General features: G+C 38.1%; 1 protein-coding gene across 3 annotated transcripts in view; it reads left to right on the top strand.

The window, feature by feature from the left end:
- The window catches only part of MET18 (ARM repeat superfamily protein), a 45,696-nt gene that overhangs the window by 18,232 nt on the left and 2,994 nt on the right, over positions 1-24,470 (top strand). For 2 of the 3 annotated variants that reach the window (XM_039042592.2, XM_039042593.2), the window contains exons 5-14: positions 7,200-7,358; positions 7,483-7,542; positions 7,800-7,988; positions 17,269-17,322; positions 19,432-19,518; positions 19,624-20,323; positions 20,775-21,154; positions 21,783-21,856; positions 22,264-22,366; positions 22,996-23,885. In XM_039042592.2, coding sequence (XP_038898520.1) covers positions 7,200-7,358; positions 7,483-7,542; positions 7,800-7,988; positions 17,269-17,322; positions 19,432-19,518; positions 19,624-20,323; positions 20,775-21,154; positions 21,783-21,856; positions 22,264-22,366; positions 22,996-23,885 — 2,696 coding nt within the window. The remainder of the gene's footprint in view (positions 1-7,199; positions 7,359-7,482; positions 7,543-7,799; positions 7,989-17,268; positions 17,323-19,431; positions 19,519-19,623; positions 20,324-20,774; positions 21,155-21,782; positions 21,857-22,263; positions 22,367-22,995; positions 23,886-24,470) is intronic. The other variant, XM_090317450.1, reaches the window with a different exon arrangement.

The raw sequence follows: 24,470 nt of genomic DNA, 5'->3' as shown, positions 1-24,470 counted from the left end.
CTTCTGGCCTAAGTCAGCCGCACGGGTCTTCAATCCCAGCCGCTTATGGAGACGACCGGAATACCCAACAACCGTCGGTGGAGCCAAGCCTCACGCGTCGGACGATGGGTTTCCTTCAGCGTCGATCCTAGCTGCCGCCCAGCCGTACGCTGCTCCAGACGCACGCGAGACTCCAGTTGCTTGCAATGCCCAACCGTCGTGTTCGATCCTTCTGCCCAATTGCGCGCTTTCCAGCCGTTGGTGTTCGATCCTCCTGCCAAGCCGCACGCGTTCCAGTCCAAGCCGCAGTATTCCAGCCGCACGCAATGCCCAGATTCGATTCCCAAGTTTGTGAGTTAGCGATGATTCGAGCCACGAGCGTCGATCTCTCAAGCCACGTTCTCAAGACGTTGTCATATATGGCTGCCGGAATCGCTCACAATTCCTTCCAATCGAGCGGTTCTAATTCTTTCTAGCCAAGCGGATCTGACTACGTTCAGGAACAGTTGGCCTAGTTGCAGCTTCAGATTAAATAGCAGAATGAGTCAATCCAACAGCAGATGGCCAGTCTTGGAGAGGCTCTCCAAACTACGTCAAATGGTCGACGAGAAATCTCAAATTGCTCAGCTTATTCAGAAAGCCTGGTAACTTCTTTTCCTACTTTATCTACAGCTCAATTATTTTCTGGGAATCCTGCTTGCTGTATTGTAGGAGAGAAATTAAATGGCCGTAATTATTTTTCGTGGTCCCAATCTGTGAGAATGGCTCTCGAGGGTCACCATAAGTTTGGGTGTTTGACTGGAGAAATACCAAAACCTAGACAAGGCGACCCTCAGGAACGCATATGGAAAGGAGAGGATTCTCTACTCCAATCTATGTTACTAGGGAGTATGGAACCCTAGATTGGCACACCCTTGCTATTGCAAGGGATATTTGGGAGGCTGTGAAGAAGTTGTACTCCACACGACAAAATGGAGCTCGACTGTATGTGCTTCGTAAACAAGTCCATGAATGTAAACAGGGGATCATGGACGTCACAGCTTATTCTGTGATTTAGCAAGAAATGGATTTATGTCGAGAGTTGATTTGGAGCTGTCCGTGTGGAGGAGTTTTGCACTATCAGTCCGAAGAGACAGATCGAGTCTATGATTTTTTGGTAGGACTTAATCCAAAATTTGATGCTGTGCGAAGTCGAATTCTAGGAACTCGTCCAGTACCCTCCTTGATGGAAGTGTGTTCTGAAATCCGGCTTGAAGAAGATCGGTCTAATGCCATGAATAATCTAGTAATTCAGTCAACTGATTCCGCTACATTTAAAGTATCAGGAACTGACAAACAAAATAGAAAAATACCTCCGGTCTGTGAACATTGTAAGAAGCCATGACACACAAAAGAGCAATGCTGGAAGCTACATGGTTGTCCTCCAAATAGTAAAAGACGACAATCGGGACATGGACGTGCATTAGCAAGTGAATCGACAGCTGGTCCTCAACCACAGAATCAGGAGACGAGTCAAAACGGCTCTAGTACAGCAGGTGTCAGTGCAATCGCACAATCAGGTACGCATCACTCTTGTGGCCTTGTTAGTATAAACGGTAGAAAACCATGGATTCTAGACTCAGGAGCTACGGACCATCTAATTGGCACGTCCGACCAGTTCTTGTCTTATTACCTGAGTGCTGGGAATGAAAGGATCAGGATCGCTGATGGATCCTTCGCCCCTGTGGTCGGGAAAGGCCGTTTATCACCCTTTGAGGGTTTTGCTCTCCAAGACGTTCTACATGTGCCTAAAATTTCTTACAATTTGCTATCTGTCAGTAAGATTACCAGATATTTGAAATGTCGTTTTATCTTCTCACCCGATGCTGCTATTTTTCAGGATCTGAACTCGGAGATGACGATTGGCACTGCCTGGTATGATGGAGGGCTCTATTTCCTTACTGAAGATACCTCCTCTAGGATTTGTGATAGGACTAGTTTATTGTCTTCCTGTTTTTCCAGACAGATCATATGTAATGGCACTTTCGTCTCAATTATCCGAGTTTCCATTATATGAAATATTTATTTCCCCATCTATTTCATAATATTAATGTTTCTAGCTTGAAATGTGATGTGTGTGTCCAAGTTAAACCACCTCGTGTCTCGTTCAAACCCCAACCTTATAAGCCTTCAAAACCCTTCACCCATTTTCATAGTGATGTGTGGGGTCCGTCTCCGGTTACAACCACTACTGGCAAACGATAGTTTGTAACCTTTATAGACGACCACACTAGGTTGACCTGGGTCTTTCTCCTTACTGACAAATCCGAAGTCACCTCTGTCTTCCAACAGTTCTACAATTCTATAGAAACCCAATTCAACTCGAGAATCACCATTCTTCGGAGCGATAATGGTCGGGAATTCTTTAATAATAACCTCGGGGAACTCCTTGTCTCTAAAGGAATAATCCATCAAAGTTCATGTGCTTATACCCCGCAACAGAATGACGTGGTTGAACGGAAAAACCATCACCTAATTGAGGTTGCTCGGTCACTCATGCTATCCACATCTCATCCGTCATATCTTTGGGAAGATGCTGTTCTGACAGCAGCTCACTTAATAAACTGAATGCCTTCTCGGGTCTTAAAGTTCCAAACCCCTTTTGACTATTTTAAAGAGTCATATCCTGAAACCGCCTTACCTCTGATGTTCCACTTCGTGTGTTTGGGTGTGTTGTGTTTGTCCATACCCATGGTCTTAATCGAACCAAATTTACACCTCGGGCTCAGAGGTGTGTTTTTGTGGGATACCCCCATCATCAACGCGGGTACAAATGTTACCATCCTTCTTCCCGCAAGTACTTTGTCTCCATAGGTGTCACCTTCTTCGAAGACCGCCCCTTTTTCCCCTTTAGTCCTCTTCCGGGAGAGAGTATAAGTGAAGAGTCCAACTGGGGTCTAAGTCCTTGCCTGCCAGACCTTCCTGTGTCCATTCCCGACACAAGTGTCAATGCTTCTATTCTTCCTATTGAGCAAGTCCCATGGATCAAGTACTATAGGAGGAATCTTAGAAAGGAAATAGTGCCGCCGATCACTTCTCCAGCTCCAGTACATGAGTCAGAACGAGTGGCGGTTCCAGGTACGAAGTCTTCTATTCCTAATAATGATAACATGTGTGGTGATAATGCTTGTGTTGAAAGTAGTGTAAGTAGAGACAGTACCGAGAATGTGACTAATGTGGATACTGATCACCATGATAGTACTGACAGTAACAGTTGAAAATGTGGCTGGTACGGGTGAAGGAAGTAATGAACCTCAGGTTCCGACTGAAAATGTTGAAGAAGGTACAGATGAGACAAAGTAGGATATTGAGTATGATGAGAAGTCAGAAGATCAGAAAGACCTAGATGAGACAAAGCAAGATACTAAGTGTGATGAGAAGTCAGAAGAACAGGAAGATCATGATGCCTCTCTTGACATTCCTATTGCTTTAAGGAAAGGAATAAGGTCTTGTACCAAGTACCCAATGCAGAGTTATATGTCTTATAGTAACCTGTCTTCGGTGGTCAAAGCGTTAACTACTAGCCTTGACACCATATCAATACCAAGCAGCATATATGCAGCTATGGAAATTCCCGAGTGGAGAGCTGCTGTCATGGAAGAAATGAAAGCTCTTGAGAAGAACGACACATGGGAACAGGTCACTCTTCCGGAGGGACACAAAACAGTTGGTTGCAAATGAGTGTTTACTGTTAAGTATAGACCTAATGGTACGATCGACCGGTATAAGGCACGGTTAGTGGCCAGAGGTTTCACTCAGACCTTTGGGATAGATTACTCAGAGACTTTCTCTCCAGTAGAAAAGTTAAGTACAGTTCGTGTGCTCCTCTCGGTTGCAGTTAATAAGAATTGGCCTTTGCGCTAGTTTGATGTGAAGAATGCATTCCTTAATGGAGAATTAGAAGAAGTTTACATGAGTCCGCTTCTAGGGTTTGAAAATCAGTTCAGTCGCAAAGTTTGTAAACTGAAGAAGTCATTATATGGGTTGAAACAGTCTCCGAGGGCCTGGTTTAGCAGATTTACTACTGTAAAATCGCAAGGGTACAGTGAGGGACATTCAGACCACGCCTTGTTCACAAAGAAATCTGTGTCTGGGAAAATGGCAGTTCTAATTGTGTATGTTGATGACATTGTAATCTCGGGGGGATGATGCTTCAGAAATAGACAGATTGAAGAAAAGGATGGCTGAAGAATTCGAGATCAAGGATCTTGGAAGGTTAAGGTATTTTCTTGGAATGGAGGTGGCCCGGTCGAAGGAAGGCATCTCTGTCTCTCAACGAAAGTATATGCTAGATTTGCTTAAAGAGATAGGTATGACAGGATGTAACCAGTTGACACTCCTATGGAAGCAAATACTAAGCTGAGTGATATGAGTAGTAGTGCACCAGTTAACAAGGAGAGGTATCAACGTTTGGTCGGGAAGCTCATTTATCTCTCCTATACGAGACCAGATATTGCACATGTAGTAAGTGTGGTTAGCCAATTTATGCAGTCTCCTTATGAAGAACATATGAAGGCAGTGGAACGAATTTTGAGATATTTAAAGGCTTCTCCAGGCAGGGGATTATTGTTCAGAAAATCAGACAAACGATGCATCGAGGCATATACAGATGCTAATTGGGCAGGCTCAGTGTTTGGGGTAACCTTGTTACATGAAGGAGTAAAAAACAAGGGTGGTTGCCAGAAGTAGTGCCGAAGCTGAATACAGGGCCATGAGCCTTGGGATATGCGAAGAAATATGGCTGGAGAAGGTCCTAATTGATCTTAACCAAAGTCATGATGGGCCAATAAAACTCTATTATGATAACAAGGTTGCTATAAGCATTGCAAACAACCCTGTTCAGCATGACAGAACGAAGCATGTAGGGATTGACAGACATTTTATCAAAGAAAGGCTTGACAGTGGAAATATTTGTGTTCCCTATGTTCCTTCTAGTCAGCAGATTGCAGATGTACTCACAAAAGGGCTATCACGACAACTCTTTGACTCATGTGTTTGCAAGTTGGGTCTCGTTGATATCTACGCTCCAACTTGAGGGGGAGTGTTGAAAATAGAATATTTGCCCTAGGGGCATTTTTGTCTTTTCATGTGTACCCTAGGGTTTCATCTTTTTCTATTTAAACTGTAGCCTCTAGGTATTACTCTGTATCACATTATTATAATAAAAGTTCTCTTCACCGTGGTTTTTTCTCCCTGTACTAGGGTTTTCCATGTAACAAGTGTGCCCTTTTTCTCCTCTCTTTACTTTTCATCAGTATTCAATTTGAATCCTAGTCTCAAACAAGTAATTTTCGCTTCAGTGCCAATAATTCTGATAATATTTTCTTCTGTTTTTTAAATTTTGTGGGTTCTCCGATTTTTGTTCATCCCTCTCTTCTTCCCAATGAATTTCTTGAATTATTTCTTTTTTAAGTTCCTGCCATTATTCTAAAAGCTGTTCCACGTATTGAGTCATCTCTCCCAACAGACCTTGGATTTTCTTTACTCCCTTCTTCATTTCTTCCAATACTTCAGGATTGACGGGTGTTCTTGAATAAGTTTCATCATCATAATTGTTGTAAGACCGATTACATCATGTTTTCTATTGGTCTTTCTAGATTGTGATTTCCATTATTTTTTGTTTTCATTTGTCTTTGTTCTATACATTATTGCCTTTTCTTCTCTTTGTAACTGTTTCCTCGTGTTGAAAATAATTCAAGGTTGCTTCCAACTTCGAACTGGAAGATCAAATAAACACAGATCTTTCTCTCTTTATCCTTGTTGTACTTTCTATTAGGTTGTAATGCTTTTCCTTTAAACAAGCATACTCCATATTGCAGGATTGGCCAACGCCAAACACAAGTTTCATTCTTTATTCTTTTTTGTGAATTCTTTTACATTGTAGTAATTTTCTTTTGAAGTATGATGGGGTTTTTTTTTGAGCTAATAATATGAAAGGAATGCTAGAACTCTTCAAGAAAAGGAAAGATCTTACTGACATCCTCATTGATCTCATTCATTTGTTAGCTATGTCTCAACTTTTTTTTATACTTATAGTTTAAATTCTCTTATCCCCAATTAAGTTATCTTTGTAACTTCATTTTATGGGTTTCTCCCTTTTGTTTTGGTTTTTGATAAAATACCAAGCTTTCATTGTGAAGAAATGAGGCAAGGGCATACAAAAATATAGCTTACATAAAGGAGTCAAACGAAAAAAATGGCTCCAATCAAGTAAAGTAAGACTTGGAGGATAATTATTTAAAAAAAAAAACAATTTCCTTTGGGAATTTGTATCTCTTGAACATTTAATCTTTTTCGAGAAGCTGTTTCTTGGAAAAAAAAAAAAAAATCCTAGAGAGAAACATGAAATCTAATAAGGGACTAAACATTACCCTATCTCTCCAACTTGCAACGGGTGTTCTGTGCTTACTTCAAAGATAATGTTGTTCTAATCTTGGGTGGTCCTAAGTTGAAAAAGCAAGCCAATCTTCCATGGATAAATGCAGTGATGGTTTTTCTTGTTGGAATTTGGTTTGAAAGAAACCAAAGAATTTTTCATGAAAAATCCTTATCGTGGATAAATCATTTTGAAGTGGCTAGACTTGATGCATCCACCTAGTGTTCACTTTCCAAGGCATTCTCAAGCTTATCGGTGCAAGATATTTGTCTGGAGAGCTTTTACTTCACTAGATTAGATGCTACTTTATTTTTTGGTTTTTAAGAGCTTATTGAGTTGTATTATTTTCTCTTTATGTTAAACATTGACATCTTCATCTTGTATCTTTTGGGATATGATGAGGGCGCTAGGGTGGTGTCGACTTAGTTGAGATGGTCGGGTGCACCTGCTGATCTCTTTATCTCGTCTTTTTGCATTATTATGTCTCCTTGTAATATGAGCATTAAACTCTTTTCATTATATCAATGAAAGTTTTTTATTTCCTTTCTTTTTTATTATTATTTTTTAAATAAGCCTTTGAGGGAGGAACTGATTTTTATCATTTGAATTGAAAACATTTTTGTCAACATTAAAAACACTCCCAAATAGTTCATATTGTAGATTCTTTTTAATAGACTATCATGCAAGTTTCATGTGATAGATAACTTGATACTTTTTGTTTGTCCGTATATTCTTTCATTTTCTTTCTCAATGAAAACCATTATTCTTATTTTTTTTAAAAAGATGACTTGATACTTATTATCAGGCAGATTGGAAAGCTTTACGAGGTGCCCTTGTTGGTTGCTTGGCACTGATGAGGAGGAAATCAAATGTTGGGACAATTTCTCAGAATGATGCGAAATCTGTTGCCCAGTCTTATTTTCAAAATCTTCAAGTACAGTCCTTGGGACAGCACGATCGAAAGGTGAATTAACAAACTTAACAAGTAGGAAACTTATGCACATATTTGCTGGCAAATGCTTTCAAATTTGAATAACGTCTCTGATATTCGTTGCTTCTGTTTCACTTTGGTTTATTTATTTTGACAGCTGAGTTTTGAACTTCTGGCGTGCCTTTTGGAACATTATCCTGATGCAGTTGTTTCACTGGTACTACATTTTCCTTGCTTTCTTCCAGCCATTTAATCCGTGTCTTCTTTTAGGAGTCATGAAAACCACGAGAAGCGATTAAAAAATGTTCCCTTGACCCATTTGGTCAACCCTTATTTGGGTTACATCACATCTTAATATCTACATGACAACTCTCATGTTTCACTGCTGTGTATAGCTTTTTCTCTCAACTATTTTAACTTACTTGACCTTTTTTTTTTTGAGATAGTATCAATGGGTTTCTCACTGTTATCCAGGGTGATGATCTTGTATATGGAATCTGTGAAGCCATTGACGGTGAAAAAGATCCACACTGCTTAATGCTTACTTTTCACATCGTTGAGCTTGTAGCAAAGCTATTCCCAGATCCATCTGGAACACTTGCAAGTAGTTCTAGCGATCTTTTTGAATTCCTGGGTTGCTATTTCCCAATCCATTTTACACATGTAAGTTCAATGCATCTTGTTTCGTCATTTCATTTCTTGGTTTCTCGACCTTTCTTCTCTTGCATATGATTGATTATTGGTAGTGTACTTCTCTCATTTTGGGGAGGGAAAATGATGAACCATCACTGTAGAACACAGCAGAGGTTTATTTATTATTTTTAAATTGTATTAGTATTATTATTATTTTTAGGGCGTGGATAGAAGGGCTAGCATAAAGGAGAGGTGATGGAACCCATTGGTTACTGAATCTTCTTGTTTAAATAGCTAAAACAGTTGAGGATAGGGATGGAAGAAGTGATTTGAACCCTGAAGACAAGTTTGGAGGGTGTTATTTCTGCACGTGGTAAGGGTGCAACGAAGAGTCTGGACTGGAGTTTAGAAATCATGACTTGTCTAATCAAGGCAAGAGTTGTCTCATACTAGCAGGGCGTCAAACATCATTTATGAAGTCCATCATCAGTTCCTTATTGGTTGCTGGTTGGGAGTTGTCGGAAGTTCACATAGGCTTTTTGATGCGATTAGGTTGTCTATGTGATGGGTCTGCCTCCGTCGACCGATTGACGTAGGTAGAGAACGAATATGGTTGTGGCGGCTAGATTTCAATGAGACAAAACTCTAATAAACCTGATACTTTGATACCATGTTAAATTTGTATATTATTGAACAAAATCAGAGTAATTCAGAGTACATAATCAACATTCTTCAAGTGAATAAATAGATATCAATAAACCAATAAAAGAAAATACATAAATAGAAAATAGCAAATAGGAAATAATGATGGAAAATAAATAATTAGGAATGGATGAAAAATAGAGTAGGGAAAAGAAAATAGCACACCAAAGATTTACGTGGAAAACCTTAATTAGGGAGAAAAACCACGGGATAAAGGGATTCTTATTAGAAAACTGATACAATGGAATACAGTAGACCAACAGCTTAAATAGAGAATAGGGAAACCCTAGGGTACAATGAAAAAGACAAAATTGCCCCTAGGGCGAAAACCCTAATTTCAACGCCCCCCCTCAAGTTGGGGCGTAGATGTCAATAAGTCCCAACTTGCTCACACAAGCGTCAAACAATTGTCTGGAAAGCCCTTTTGTTAGGACATCTGCAATTTGTTGATTGGAGGGAATATAAGGAACACAAATGTTGCCACTATCGAGTCTTTCTTTGATAAAGTGCCGGTCAATCTCCACATGCTTTGTTCTATCATGTTGAACAAGGTTGTTTGCTATGTTTATGGCTGCTTTATTATCACAGTAGAGTTTCATTGGACTGGTATGCTCTTGATCAAGGTCTTTTAAGACTTTTTCAAGCCAGATCTCTTCACAGATTCCCTGACTCATGGCCTTGTATTCTACCTCAGCACTGCTTTTGGCAACAACACCTTGTTTTTTGCTTCTCCATGTAACAAGATTGCCCCACACAAAGGTACAATATCCTGATGTTGATTTTCTGTCTACTACAGATCCTGCCCAATCAACATCGGTGTAAGCTTCGATACATCGTTTTTCAGTTTTCCTGAACATCAAGCCTTTCCTTGGAGAAGTTTTTCAGATATCTCAAAATATGCTCTACTACCCTCATGTGTTCTTCGTATGGTGACTGCATGAACTGACTTACCATACTTACTGCATAAGAAATGTCGGGTCTAGTATGAGAAAGATATATTAATTTTCTAACAAGTCGCTGATATCTTTCTTTGCTCACTGAAACACTTTTACTCATATTACTTAACTTTGCATTGGCTTCTATAGGGGTATCAACTGGTTTGCACCCCGTCATACATGTTTCCTTGAGCAGGTCCAGAGTATACTTCCGTTGGGAAACTGAAATTTCTTCTCTTGATCGAGCTACTTCCATTCCGAGGAAGTATCTTAGTTTTCCAAGGTCCTTGATCTCGAATTCCTCAGCCATCTTTGCCTTCAATCGGTCAATCTCTGAGGTATCATCACCTGAATAACAATGTCATCAACATACAATCAAAACAGCGACTTTCCCGGATACAGACCTTTTAGTAAACAGAGTATGATCAGAATGACCCTGTTTATATCCTTGAGACTTTACAAACATAGTAAATCTTCCAAACCAAGCCCTCGGTGACTGTTTTAGCCCATATAAGGACTTTCTCAATTGGCAAACTCGGTGATCAAATTGTTTCTCAAATCCTGGGGGGACTCATATAGACTTCTTCCTCCAGTTCTCCATTGAGAAAAGCATTCTTCACATCAAGCTGGTGAAGGGGCCAGTCCTTATTAACTGCAATAGAAAGGAGGACCCGAACAATATTTAGCTTTGCAACTGGTGAAAAGGTCTCTGAATAATCAACCCCAAACGTTTGAGTAAAACCCTGGCCACTAATCTGGCTTTGTATTTGTCAACAGTTCCATCGGGCTTATATTTTATTGTGAACACCCATTTACATCCGACTGCTTTATGACCATTTGGAAGATTGACTTGATCCCACGTATGATTTTTCTTGAGAGCTTTCATTTCTTCCATAACTGCTACTTTCCATTCAGGACTTTCCAAAGTTGTGTGTATACTGTTTGGTATCACCACTGTGTCTAGGCTTGTAGTGAGGGCCTTGAGCTCAGGAGATAAATTACTATAGGACAAGTAACTTTGCAACGGATATTTAGTACATGATCTCATACCTTTTCTTAGGGCAATCGGAAGATCAAGGGATTCATCTCTATCTTTATTTTCTTCTGACATACTGCATTCTCCCTCCGGTTCTGTTATTTTCCCACTCTCAACATTTTTCCCCAGCGGGAATAAGAGAAGCTTCTTTTCCAGGTTCTACCATGTCTTCAAGAGTCACTCATCTGTCTCTGCACCATCATCAACCTTAATCACATCCCTACTGGCATTATCTTCCCTGCTTTTGCTCTCAACATTTTCAACACAAGCATCAGTGTTATCACATTTATTATCATGATCACGGATAGGACTACTAGTACCTGGAACTGATCTCTGTTCAGACTCATGAACTGGAGCCAGAGAGATAACAGGTGGTGCTATTTCTTTCCTAAGATTCTTTCTATAGTATGTGATCCAAGGGACTTGTTCAGTTGGGAGGATAGGTGCATTGGTACTGACATTGACATCAAGGATGGGTTCAGGTTCAGGTAAGACAGAAAGGTTGGGACTCCAATTGGTTTCTTCACTGGAATGCTCCCCCTGAAGAGAACCATTGGGAAAGAATGGATGATCTTCGAAGAAGGTCACATCCATAGAGACAAAGTATTTTCTGGAAGGAGGGTGATAACACTTGTACCCACGCTGATGTAGAGGGTACCCTACAGAAACGCACTTTTGTGCCCGAGGGGTAAACTTGATACGATTAGGTTCGTGTGTATGGACGAACACCACACAACCAAAGACACGAAGGGGTATATCAGAAAGAAGTCTGGAGTTGGGGTAAGACTCTTTGAAGAAATCTAAAGGGGTTTGGAATTTGAGGACCCGGGATGGCATGCGGTTTATTAGATGGGCTGCTGTCAAGATAGCATCACCCCACAAATAAGAGGGAAGAGAGGTTGACAACATAAAAGAGCGGGCAACTTCGACCAGGTGACGGTTTTTTCGTTCGGCCACTCCATTTTGTTGAGGAGTGTACGCACAGGTCTGATGGACAACACCTTTGGAGATAAGGAATTCTCATAAGGTGTTACTAAGGTATTCTCGACCATTATCACTCCTGAGAATAGCGATTCTAGCGTTGAATTGGGTTTCTATGGAATTGTAAAATTGTTGGAAAACTGAAGTGACTTCTGATTTATCTGTCAGAAGGAAAACCCAGGTTAGACGAGTATGATCGTCAATAAAGGTTACAAACCAACGCTTCCCAGTTATGGTAGTGACTGGTGAAGGACCCCAGACATCGCTATGGAATAGAGTAAACGGTTTAGAGGGCTTATAGGTCTGAGAAGAGAAAGAAACACGAGGCTGTTTTGCCTGGACACACACATCGCATTTCAATTTAGAAATATTAATATTGCGGAAAAGATGAGGAAATAAATAGTTCATATACTGGAAATTAGGATGGCCAAGATGATAATGCCACAACATATAATCAGTTTCAGTTTCAGAGAAGGCCGGTAGCACACCCAACGGACGGAAACTTGACTGATCGGCGCTGGTTTTGGATCGGTCGGTAGTGGGAATAGCAAATTGGGGCTCCAACGGACGGAAATGGGCAGTGGGCATCACAAATTTGGACCTGTCGCCGGTGGGTACATCAAATCGGGGCCCCAATGCGTCGGTCGGCACCGTCTGAGATCGGCCGGACAGGATTCGAGTGGCCGGCTGCTGGTCGACCGCGTCTGCGTGCGTCCGAACCGGGTAGGTATCAGCTAGTTCGCTGCTGTCTTCGCATGGCTGGATCGGGTGGGTAGCGGCCGGTTCGCTGGGTCTGGCGGCTGGTTGTTGGATCTGCAAAGGAGATGGCCGGTGGTGGGTAGGGCGGCAATGGCTGGTCTTCACGGAAGTGGGGAAGAAGGGTTTGGAAGTATCTGTCAATGGCTTTTTGGATAATATTGGTTATATCTGGGTTATTGGTTTGGGATTCTCCTGTTGGATTTTCTTCAATGGTGGCCAGGGTTTCGTCTCCATGCTCTGATACCATGATGAAAAATAGAGTAGGGAAAAGAAAATAGCACACCAAAGATTTACGTGGAAAACCCTAATTAGGGAGAAAAACCACGGGATAAAAGGATTCTTATTAGAAAACTGAGCAATGGAATACAGTAGACCAACAACTTAAATAGAGAACAGGGAAACCCTAGGGTACAATAAAAAAAACAAAATTGCCCCTAGGGCGAAAACCCTAATTTCAACAGGAATAAACCCTAATTCCCTTTTAACAAAGGATAAATGTTACAAATGAGGGAAAAGAGAGCATAAGAGTCTATCTCTTAACCATTTATCCTCTCAGAAAAAAATTGAGAAAAGAAGTGACTACATATTTGCCCACAAGAGTTACCTTTTGCCATATCAAGGAGTTAGACTCATGATGGAAGCTAAAGCCGTTTAGCTAGGAGCACACTATCAAGGGCCTTAAATTTCCTATTCCCAAACCCCCATATCAAGACGATTTAACACACTTCCCTTGATCAACCCTTCTCGAAGGAAAATCCTATTAAGTTTCTAACACTTCACTCATAGACACAAGAACGTTAAAAAGGGACAGGTAATAGCTTGAGAGACTTGTCAACATTGGTTGAATGAGAGTGAGTCTACTCCCTTTTGAAAAGAAACTCTTCTTCCAAGATGAAAGCCTCCTACGAATCTTACTTACATTTGGATCTCAAAACAAACTAGATACTACGCCTACGATTGACAAAGATAAAATCCTTGGAGGATGAAGTAAAGATTGGCGTGGGCAAGTACTTCGTTATTCTACATGAATTTTTGTGGAATAAGGGGTGGAGTACTTGAAGCAAATTAAGCCATCTTCTTCTTCGCGTGAAGGACCAACGCCAACCTCTAGTTGCCTGTGTTCATCACTTGTCGTTCGCCGTTCGCCTGTCACAACCAAACATCGTTAGTCGTCGAGGTTTGCAACAGGCGTTATTTGTCGAACCATCCCTCCTTCTCATTTCCCTTCACCATTGTGGCTCGACAAAAGATTTGGACAACAATCGACTATGGTTGTGTTGGACGGATGGCGGTGATGGATTTGGGTACTAGTAGGGAATACAAGGCAGAGGGCAATGGATCTATGGTCAATCTGGGTTTATGAGCGAACAACGACAAATTGCGAAATTTGGCGATGAAAGAAGAGGAAGACGAGAGAGGCAGTCGTGATAGAGTTGACATTCAACATGCGGAAGAGATCTTAAACACTCTAATTACATTAATTTTAGTGGATTAACATGCAAGTTCATAAAATAACAGAAATAGGGTTTTAAACATATAACCTTTGATGAATCCTCCAAATTGCTTCAAATCTCCTTAAATCTCTTCTTCAATCTTTGAAGTAGACCACCACAAGAGTCTTCTATACTAATCTTAGGCTTTAGATTGGGTGGTGGAACCCAAATTGAGAGAGATTTGGTGTGGTTTTGAGAGTTGGAGTGAAATTTTTTTTTTCAGAATTTTTCACTTTTGAAAATCAGATTGCATGAAAAAAATCTCGTCAAATTAACACATATTTATGTAATTTGAACATGCAAACTGATTAAAGTAGGAGATTGACCCTCAATCTTCCGCTAATTAAGTGGAATCGGTGGAAGTCAAATGGAAAAAGTGGGAAAAATCCACTTCCGATTTTTAATTGATTTCCTTTTAATTTAATTTTGATTTTCAAATAAAACCAAATTAATTTTTTTTAAAAAAAAAACTTAATTTGAATTTGAAAAATAAAATTCAAATTTATTTAAAATAAATAAATAATTAAACAAATTTAATTAATTAATTCAATAATTTAATAATAAATATTAAATTAATTAAAACCCTAATCCAAAACATGAATCCCTATTCATGTAATTAATATTTAAATCTCATTTAAATATTTCCAACTTTCCAAAACCGTTTAATTCGTTAATTAAATACTTAATTATATCGAATATAATAATTCAAACCCTAAACTGAATTTGAATATTTCAAATTCTCTCAGCACACTATTGTAAGGTTTAGTAGAGGGACCCAATAGACCTACAGATCATGAGCTCCAACGATTTGAGATTAATTGGTTAAACTCTTTAAATCAAATTAATCAATATTTGTTAACTACCAAGACACTCCACTATAGTTCAGTAGTTGCATTCTCCTCACTCTAGATATATTTTTGTCCATTTGATTTAACCATGATCAGTAAGTCGATCCTTCACAGGTTGTTCATATTTACATCTAGGTCAAAATTACCATTTTACCTCTGTAATACATCTTGCTCCTTGAGTCTCCATTGATCCTCTAATGAACCATTGATTTATGGTCCTACCAATAAACCAAGTCCTTCTCAGTCATAGAGAGGGTGAGACCCCTTTGTTCAAGACCAGGAGTCAGTACTTAAGGGAACAACCTATCTACGGGTAGGAGTGAATTCTATCTTGCAAGACTATATCTCTAGCTATCTATCCGATCTTACCCTTAAAATGGGAAGCTTATAGAGCACCGATTTTCAGCCACTCTCACCCATGCAGATTAAAGGATAATCTTGAATGAACAGGAGTTCATAGTTAGCTCAGGATTGAGATCGAGTTACCTTAGGTTATCGAATTGAAAGTCAGTTTTAACAGTAAACGGTCGTTATAAAGGAAAGTGACTATTTTGTGGTCTGATCTTATGCAAACATCTTTTACATAGGATGCTCTCACTTACATGTCTCCACATGAACGACTTTGGGATCACATCGTTTGCTGATATATACAAAGCAGGTCGCATCTATAGTGTCCCCAAGATAAGGTATTCAACCCTATCCATATACTTATAGACCATTTTGGCTATATACTCAAACTTATCCTCCTTTATTTCTCTACATAAAGTTTAAGTATTCATGTTATAACCATAGGTCCGTTAGTTTATAGGATTTAGGAATCTATGAATGCAATTTATATATTAAATAACAATTTTATTGAAATAATCTCAATAACATATTTATTGTAAATAGGAATATGTTTAAAGTTTACAAATTGTGAGTTTTAGGACATATAACCCAACAAGCCGCATAATCAAATACGCTAAAAATCCCCTAAATTTCGCTCTCTTAGCCTCATTGTACCCTTCCTTTCAACCCTTCGCCTTTCTCTATCCCTGACCCACGATTGACCGACTTCAATGCCATCCAATAACTTACCCCAGTTTTGCTTCTTCACGACCATGCTCTTCATTGATTCTGATTCCTCTTGCAACTGATTGCATATGGATATGATGGCTCTGAGGTAAATGTTACTGGTGTAAGGCCGAAAGGGCCCTTTTGTAAAAGCTAGCTAAAAGGATAGGAGTTGGCTATTTGTTAGTGTTTTTTTTTTTTTTTTGAATAGAAACAAGCCTCTTCATTGAAATAATGAAATGAGACTAATGCTCAATACAATAATGGAGACGAAACAAAAATAACCAACAAGAGATGAAATCAAGTACAATGCAAACACTTAGCAATAGAACACAAGCTAACTAAAGAAGAAGAACAAATAAACCACTACATCTTTAACAATGACTTGAATTGAATAGTCTATAAAAGTTTGGAAAGAGAGCACCAAGGAAGAATTGACCGGAGTCATCTCAAAATGGCCTAATCAATAAAGTGACGTATCTTAAAAATGCGTTGAATCCTTTCTGACCTTCAACACTTAAAAGTCTTGTCCAAGATCAAAGGGAGCTAAATTTCAACTTGAACCAAGCCGATTTCCTACTTGAACTTATAATAAATTGAAGGATAGACAGCTTGGACCATGTAAAGTACTAGCAACATATGGTACCAATATTTATCAAATTGAGCTACCGGAAGATCTACATGTCAACCCCATCAAGCCATATTTTGCGCCAGACGACTTTCATTTAGCTTCTTAGCACACTTGAGGACGAGTTTGATTTTGGGAGAGGTAGATTGGTGTAAGGCCGAAAGGGTCCTTTTGTAAAAGCTAAGCTAAAAGGATAGGAGTTAGCTAATTGTTAGTTGTTATGTTAGTTAAACATCTTGTAACTAATACCCTCTATAAATAAGATCTCCTCTCTCATTTTGAGAAGTGATTCATTTTGAAAATTACTTCACATTTGGTAGTACACCAGTTACCCTAGCCATATCAGAGGCTAAAGATACTTCACGAGAAAACCTCTGAGAAAGCTTACAATGATGAGGAGCTCATCAGGATTATAAGCACTAGGAGCAAGGCACAACTAAATGTAATCACTACAATAACCAATTTCGTAATGCTATTAAGCAGGACTTCTACGTATCGTAGACTGTGATCAAGCAATGACAGAGGTTGAGTGTGGGAATGTTCAATGGGGTTCTTAACATTGTGGGATGAAAAAGAGAGTAACAGCATTAAAAATGTTAGATAGGGCATTTTTTAGTATCTACAAACTGTGATCTCAGGGATGGTGAGGGAATCTGAATTTCAAACAATCACTGGATAGAATACTTTAAGAATAAGCTTCAGGGAGAATTTAGGATTTGAATGGATACTGCATACATTTTTCTTGATGCTCTTCTGTTTCTCTGCTTTGTTTTGCTCACTTTTTCTTCTACGTGTGTGTGTATACGTTGCCCATTAATTTTCTCTCTATTGCTTTCCGTGTGTTAATAATGTTTCTATATACTATTATTTTCCAGGGAAAAGAGGAGGATGTAGATGTAAGAAGGAATGATCTTTCGCAGGCTCTTATGGTATGGTAATGTACAAGGACATCGGTTTACTGGCTTACATTGTTATTTGAGGTCTTAATTGTTACCAAAGATTTTGTACAAGAGAATTTGAATAAGAGTAATAGCATTCTAGATTTTCTAGGAATGCTGTTTTAGTCAGTGGGTGTTGGTAGATCTTAGTGCCAGCGGCATTAAATTGCAACAACTTGCTTATTTTTCGTGGTTGCGTGAAATTAATTAGCTACCTATGTGTGGCAATGTTTTCTATGTAATCTGAAGCAAAAATTAGCATTTTCAAGGTAATATGAAGAACTTGGTTAATATATATGCTTTCTTAATAACCATGGATTTTATTATCAATACTATTTTTTTTTTTAACCCGCCTTGTACAATATTTTTGTGTCAAGGAAACTCGTAAGATATAAAATTCTAGGTAGGTGGTCACCATGGATTAAACCCATGACCTCTTAACCTTTTATTAAGGTCGTGCTTGGTATTTACCACTAGGCCAATCCATGATGGTTTATTTTTATTACTATTATTATGAATAAGACATGGATATTGAAGTTTTTTCTTATACGTCAAGTCCTTTGCATAAAAATGTCCATAAAAAATTGCATGAGAAATGTTGTTCTCACGTATGAAAACTCTGTGCAAGATCACGAATTTCTAGTTGCAAAAAGAATTATGAATGAAAAATGGATGATCATTAATCTCTAGTTTTGAAATGTATAATGAATGAAAAAGTGATTTTGTGTCTCGTTGCTTGTTTTGCAAAGATAGCGCCCTTTAGTTTTCATCCTCTGCTCTTTCTCCAAAAGATTTTGGGATCTTGTCCTTAGCTCCTTTAATTGGTCTGTGGCTTTTCCTGGGGACAACTCTAGTTTTCTTTGCCTCATTCTCGAGGGTCACCCTTTCAAAGGTAGGAAGAGGCTCATCTGGATGCACCTTGTTAGATCCCTTTTGTGGTCAATATGACTCGAGCAAAATGGTCGGATTTTCAATGATTGTCAACAAATAGACCCCTTCATTGATCATGTTATTTTCGTTGCTATATCATGGTTTAAATTGTCTAAAGATTTCAAATCTTATAGTTTTGATTCACTTTTGTCCATTTTGAGATCTCCTTTGTAACTCCTTTTTGTTGGGGTTTTTTTTCTCCCCCTCTTTTGTAATTTCACTCATCAATGAAATTGTCTCTAATCAAAAACAAAAAAGAAATGTATTATGAATGAAAAATAGTGGGAAAATCACAGGAAAGCTTCATAGGGTATTTCTATCTAGGTATGAATAGGCTACTTTTTATGGCATGCTCATTTAGCCAAACTTCTCTTTGAGATAGTGCCCAGTATCCTGATCGTTATGCCTTTCATGCAGTTAGAACTTACCCAACAGGAAATTTTCTACTCTAGACCAAGAAACAATTGTAGCCTTTCATACGGATCCAGAGTTTTATTCAAACCCAAGGGAACCTTGTTAGCTTCAGCTTCTTCAAATGTCTGTCCCATAAACTGAGTCTTCAAAGAACTTAAATCTTTTTAATTTCTTTTAGAAATTTGTTTTCCAGGTTTGTCACATATGATCTGTTAAGGATCTGTTTTCCATGTTTCTCAGCAACCAGAGCTCTCAAAGATTTGTTGGAGTTGTCCAGGATTACATATTCTTCACGTTCTGTGGAAGTTGAATATAGGTCTACTGTTCTAGTTAATTTTTATGATTTGCTTTCTGGATAATTTTGGATATTCATAATTTTTCCCTTGTCCCTACGCCCAAAAAAGAGTTTTATTTTCTCTAGCAATATACCAATATTCTTGATGTTTCATGGGGTTTCTTCATGCCCGCTTGAGAATTTTGGTGTTCATCTATTGTGTTGCAATCATAACTCTCCATACATCTATGATTATGCTGATTGTATTTATTTTTTCTCATTTTGTTCGAGCCCTCAGATTATTTTTGTACTTTTATTGGTCAGTTATAAATTTAGTGGTGCCCGGGATTGGTATTAATATATTACCCTCATCCATCATTATTTATTTATTTTCAACACCTATGTTGAATTCTGCACCATATTCATAATCTGCACTTGCATATTATTTAACTTGATTGCATTTTTTTAATATTACTGTGCAGAGGGCCTTCTCATCTACCCCTCTCTTTGAGCCATTTGCAATTCCTTTACTTCTTGAGAAACTTTCATCTTCATTGCCATTAGCAAAGGTGTGTCTGAATTTCTCTGTTTACTTGATTTAGTAATTGCTTATTATTGAGGAGTCACTTGTTTTGATTGTCCAAGCTGCTGAATAATAACTTCAATGATTGCAGATCGATTCTTTGAAGTATCTAAGTGATTGCAGCTTAAATTATGGGGCAGATAGAATGAAAAAGCATAGTGAAGCTATCTGGTCTTCGGTAAAGGAGATCATATTTACTTCAATAGGACAGCCTTCTTTGTCCATTAACATAGAATCGTTAAATAGTCCTAGCTTTCAAGAGAATGAAATAACAACAGAAGCTCTAATACTCCTGCAGAAGATGGTTGTGGAGAGTAATGAATTTTTCTTAAGATTAATTATCGATGATGAAGATATAAAGGATATTTTCAACATCCTAAATATTTATACTTGTTACAACGACTTCCCTCTGCAAAGCAGGCAGAGACTGAATGCAGTGGGCCATATCCTTTACAAGTCAGCAAATGCATCTGTTGCTTCCTGTGATCATGTGTTTGAAAGTTTCTTCCCTCGTTTGCTGGATTTTGTGGGGATTTCTGTGGGTCGGTCTCACAATAACAAAGTTTCTCCCTCAAGGAATTTTAACTTTGGAGCCCTCTATCTCTGTATTGAACTTCTTGCAGCTTGCAGAGACTTGATCGCAAGCTCTGATGAACCCACATGCTCTGTTAAAGAGAAATCATACTGCATGCTTCAAACTTCTTCATGTTCACTGGTTCAGCTCCTCAGTTCTACCTTTTCAGGAATTGTTAAAAAAGATCTGCATGATACTGAAGAATTCTACTGTGCAGGTATCTTCTTTTGAGGTTGTTCCGTTGGATGACATTGTTTGCCTGAAATTTTGCTATTCTATTTTTATATTTGAATGTAGTGTTGAGTACCGTTTGATGGGGCGCATGTCTGTGTAATGTACACATACATACGTATGACTTGTCACATCTGTTCAATCAATCAACGAGTTAGTGACTCAACTTATCTACAAATTTAGGCTTAAGGATATATTCATTTATTTTTTCATCACGTTTTTGTTGAAGAAATACGATGATTTTCAATTCCTCATAGGAGCTGCAATTACTGCAATTCACCGTCTTTTCAATTTTCCATTTATATCTGTCCCTAACAATTTTATTTTTTATCTTTGCCTTGTCTCTAACTTATTATTGCTCATATGTTTGACTGGTTTAAATCTAAGATTGGTTAATTACAATATAGGCTGTGACTGAAGTTTGAAATGATTTGCAGTAAAAGGCTTGCGGAATTTGTCCACGTTCCCTGTGGGCTCTTCACCAGTATCAAGAGTCATATTTGAGGATATTTTGTTGGAGTTCATGTCATTTATAACAGTGAACTTCAAATTTGGATCGTTGTGGAATCATGCCTTGAAGGCATTACAGCATATTGGTTCATTTGTTGACAAATATCATGGGTCTGTGGAATCACAAAGTTACATGCATATAGTTGTTGAAAAGATTGCATCGATGTTCTGTCCTCATGATGAGGCCTTGCCACTGATGCTTAAACTTGAGATGGCATTTGACATTGGTAGAACTGGGGGAAGTTATATGCTGAAAATTGTTCTGGGGATTGAAGACGCAATATTCTTCCATTTATCCGAGGTTTATGTACGTGTTAAAAGATTAATAATCTTTAATTTATCCTAGATGCTCCTCATAGGCATAGGCATCATCAATGTTCCCAGCTTAATTGACTTTTTTTTTTCAATTACATTTTCGGTTTTCCTTTAATACCATCCACTTCCCCCCTTTCTCGCTTTTTCCACAAGCAACGTACCAGAATAACTCCAGTCGATTACTGATCCTTATTTTCTTGCCTAATTAATTTTTCGATGAATTTTCATTTGTTTCTTCTTGACATGCTATGTTTTCACCTCTCTTGATAAAAAAACCAACATATCAGAGAAAAGCCTCCAACAGATGATAATTTCTTAGTATTCTTCAATATTTTACAATTTCTCTGGAAGATAATTTCTGAGTTCTTTAATAGTATGACGTATTTTGAGGTTATTCATCTCTTTTATTCCAAATCTCTTTGAATGAAAAAGAAAAGAGTTATATTGTTCAGAGGAAGAACTTCATTTGATTTTCAAGGAACATCAGAGCTCTCTCTCTCTCTCTCTCTCTATTTTTGTTGTTTTTCATGGTGTAGTCCCATTATTATTATATCAAATTCGGAGCTAATTACTGTCCCCCCCCCCCTCCAAATGGCCTTCTGCACATTCTATTTATTTAGGTCTATGGCAATGCAAAATCAGTCGAGATTCTATTGTCCCTGTTGGCTTGCTACTCGAACAAAGTTCTGCCATGGTAAATGGTTGTATTATATCTTATACATTTTTTTTTGTGGACAAATTATAAATATCTAATGTCCCGTTTAGTAACCATTTGGTTTTATAAAATTGTGCTGGTTTTCTTACTGTTTTTTAATCATTATTTTCATCTTTCCTTAATAAACATGCAATTCTTAGCTAAATTTCAAAAACAAAAATAAGTTTTTAAAACTTGGCTTGGATTTTGAAAACACTCCTAAAAGGTATAAAAAAATGCAGAGAAACCAATAGGGAGAAGTAATGATTATAAGTTTAATTTTCAAAAAACAAAAAAGTTGAATTTTCTTTCCTGTGTTCGTCTACTTTCAAGGCACGAACAGCCATGTTTTCTTCTCATTTTCCTGTTATAAATGCGATGCTTGAATTTTTTGCATGGTGATGTAGGTTTGATGAAGCTGGAGATTTTGAGGAAGTCATATTGCAATTTGCACTAAACATTTGGGATCAAATTGAAAAGTGTTCAACTTTGAGCACTTTGATGGATAAAGTGAGTAAAACTTCTACTCTTTTGTATTATTTGTTGTCAATTAATTTTGTGTAGTTTTTCTTAGGGGTGGAAACGGTTCGGTTCGGTTTGGTGGTCAAACCAAACCAAACCAAACCGAATTTTTTAAAATGTGAAACCGAACCGAACCGAACCGATTTATTGGTTCAAACCGAACCAAATTGCACATATGCGGTTCAGTTCGGTTTCAAATTCGGTTTTGGCATTTTTAAAAAATCCATGTTATATTCTTTTTCAATTAAAAACGGTTCGGTTTGGTTCGGTTTTAAATTCGGTTTTGTTCTTTAAATTAAAAGCGGTTTGGTTTTAAATTCGGTTTTATTTTTTTTAAAATATATAAATAAATAAATAAATATATTAGTTAAACCGATTCGGTTCGGTTTTCGAAAGTGAAACCGAACCGAACCAAATTAATTCGGTTTCAAAATTTCTTCAAACCAGATCGAACTGCATTTTTCAGTTTCACTGAGTTTTCTGTTCGATTTTTAGAAACAATTCGGTTTTTGCGGTTTGAATGACCACCCCAGTTTCCTAAAATCAGTTGCAAGCTTTTTACTGAATAGTAGCCTCTTGTTTTGTTTTTGTTTTCTCCCCCTTTTTAATGAATTCAGGTGCTTCTAGATGCTACCATGCTGGCATTGAAACTCTCTGTTCGAAGTTGCTCAAAAGAGAGCCAGAATGTTATAATCCAAAAGGCATTCAATGTATTATTAACAAGCAGTTTTTCTCCTTTGAAACTAGCATTATCTACTACAATACCAGTTCAGATGGAGGACTTACAACTTCTGCAGCAGAAAGATAATCCTCTTTCTAGAGATGAATGGATTTTTTCATTATTTGCGTCAGTCATAATAGCACTTCGTCCACAAATACATGTTCCAGATGTGAGATTAGTAATGCATTTGCTTATGTTATCCATCACCAGGGGCTGTGTACTAGCTGCACAGGCACTGGGTTCTATGATCAATAAATTGAGCATGAAATCTGATAAAGTAGAAGACTCAAGTTATGTTTCCTTGGAAGAAGCTATGGACATTATTTTCAAAACAGAATTTAGGTGCTTCCATAATGAAAGTGCTGGTGATGGCAGTGAAATGAGAATGTTTCTCACTGATTTATGCTCTAGCATTGAAAAAAGCTCTTCTCTTCAAGTACATGCTGTGGTTGGATTATCATGGATTGGAAAAGGCTTGCTCCTTTGCGGTCATGAAAAGGTCCGAGATATAACCATGGTTTTCTTGCAGTGCTTAGTGTCAAAAAGCAGAACAGATGCCTCACCCTTGCAGCAGTTTATACTGGAAAAAGATAACCAAACAAACTTAGACTTTGCAGTAATGGAAGTTGCAGCAGATGCATTTCACATTCTTATGAGTGATTCTGAAGCTTGTTTGAACCGAAAATTCCATGCAATAGTACGGCCACTTTATAAGCAGCGTTTTTTCTCCACCATGATGCCCATTTTCCAGACTCTAGTAAGCAAATCAGATACGTCACTTTCTAGGTAGGCGCATTTGTCTCTTATCCCATGGATAAATTAATTTTTCTTTCGATGAGCATATTGCATGAGTTTTTCTTGTCTGTCTTAGCAATCTCCAGACTAAGAAGAATGTAACTGAATGCTAATGTAAACAATTAATGTCTAGTCTAATAGACCTGCGTCGATGAATGATCTTAAACAAGCTCTACCATGTTGAAGTTTCCTTTCAATTTTGTCATCCTTCGTAGTACTGTGACATCATTTAGCACTGCAATATTGCAACTCAAAAGCATGTTTCAGTCTCTTTATTGTTACATCTCAAACAACTGATTTGGAAACCTGCGATTTTTGGATCTAGGGTTGTTTACTTTATCCTTTTGAATCACATAGCAAGATTGGTCTAACCGATCACAGTTTTGAGTTTATTATGATCATGATAATATTCATACCATACCAGGCAGTATCTTCTTTAGAGAGTTTATGCAGCTTTACAGTTAGGACATCAAAAGTAAACATCTTAATAAATACCTTATGAATTGTCATTATGCAGTCTAAGGTTATTCCTGCAGATGTATAATATAGGTTATTTCTGCTTGACCCATTCGTTTG

The sequence above is a fragment of the Benincasa hispida genome, chromosome 9, assembly GCF_027475165.1.
Source record: "Benincasa hispida cultivar pf3 chromosome 9, pf3_genome.v1.1, whole genome shotgun sequence".
NCBI lineage: Eukaryota > Viridiplantae > Streptophyta > Magnoliopsida > Cucurbitales > Cucurbitaceae > Benincasa > Benincasa hispida.
The sequence above is the reverse complement of the archived record's forward strand: the minus strand, read 5'-3'. Positions and strand labels throughout refer to the sequence as shown.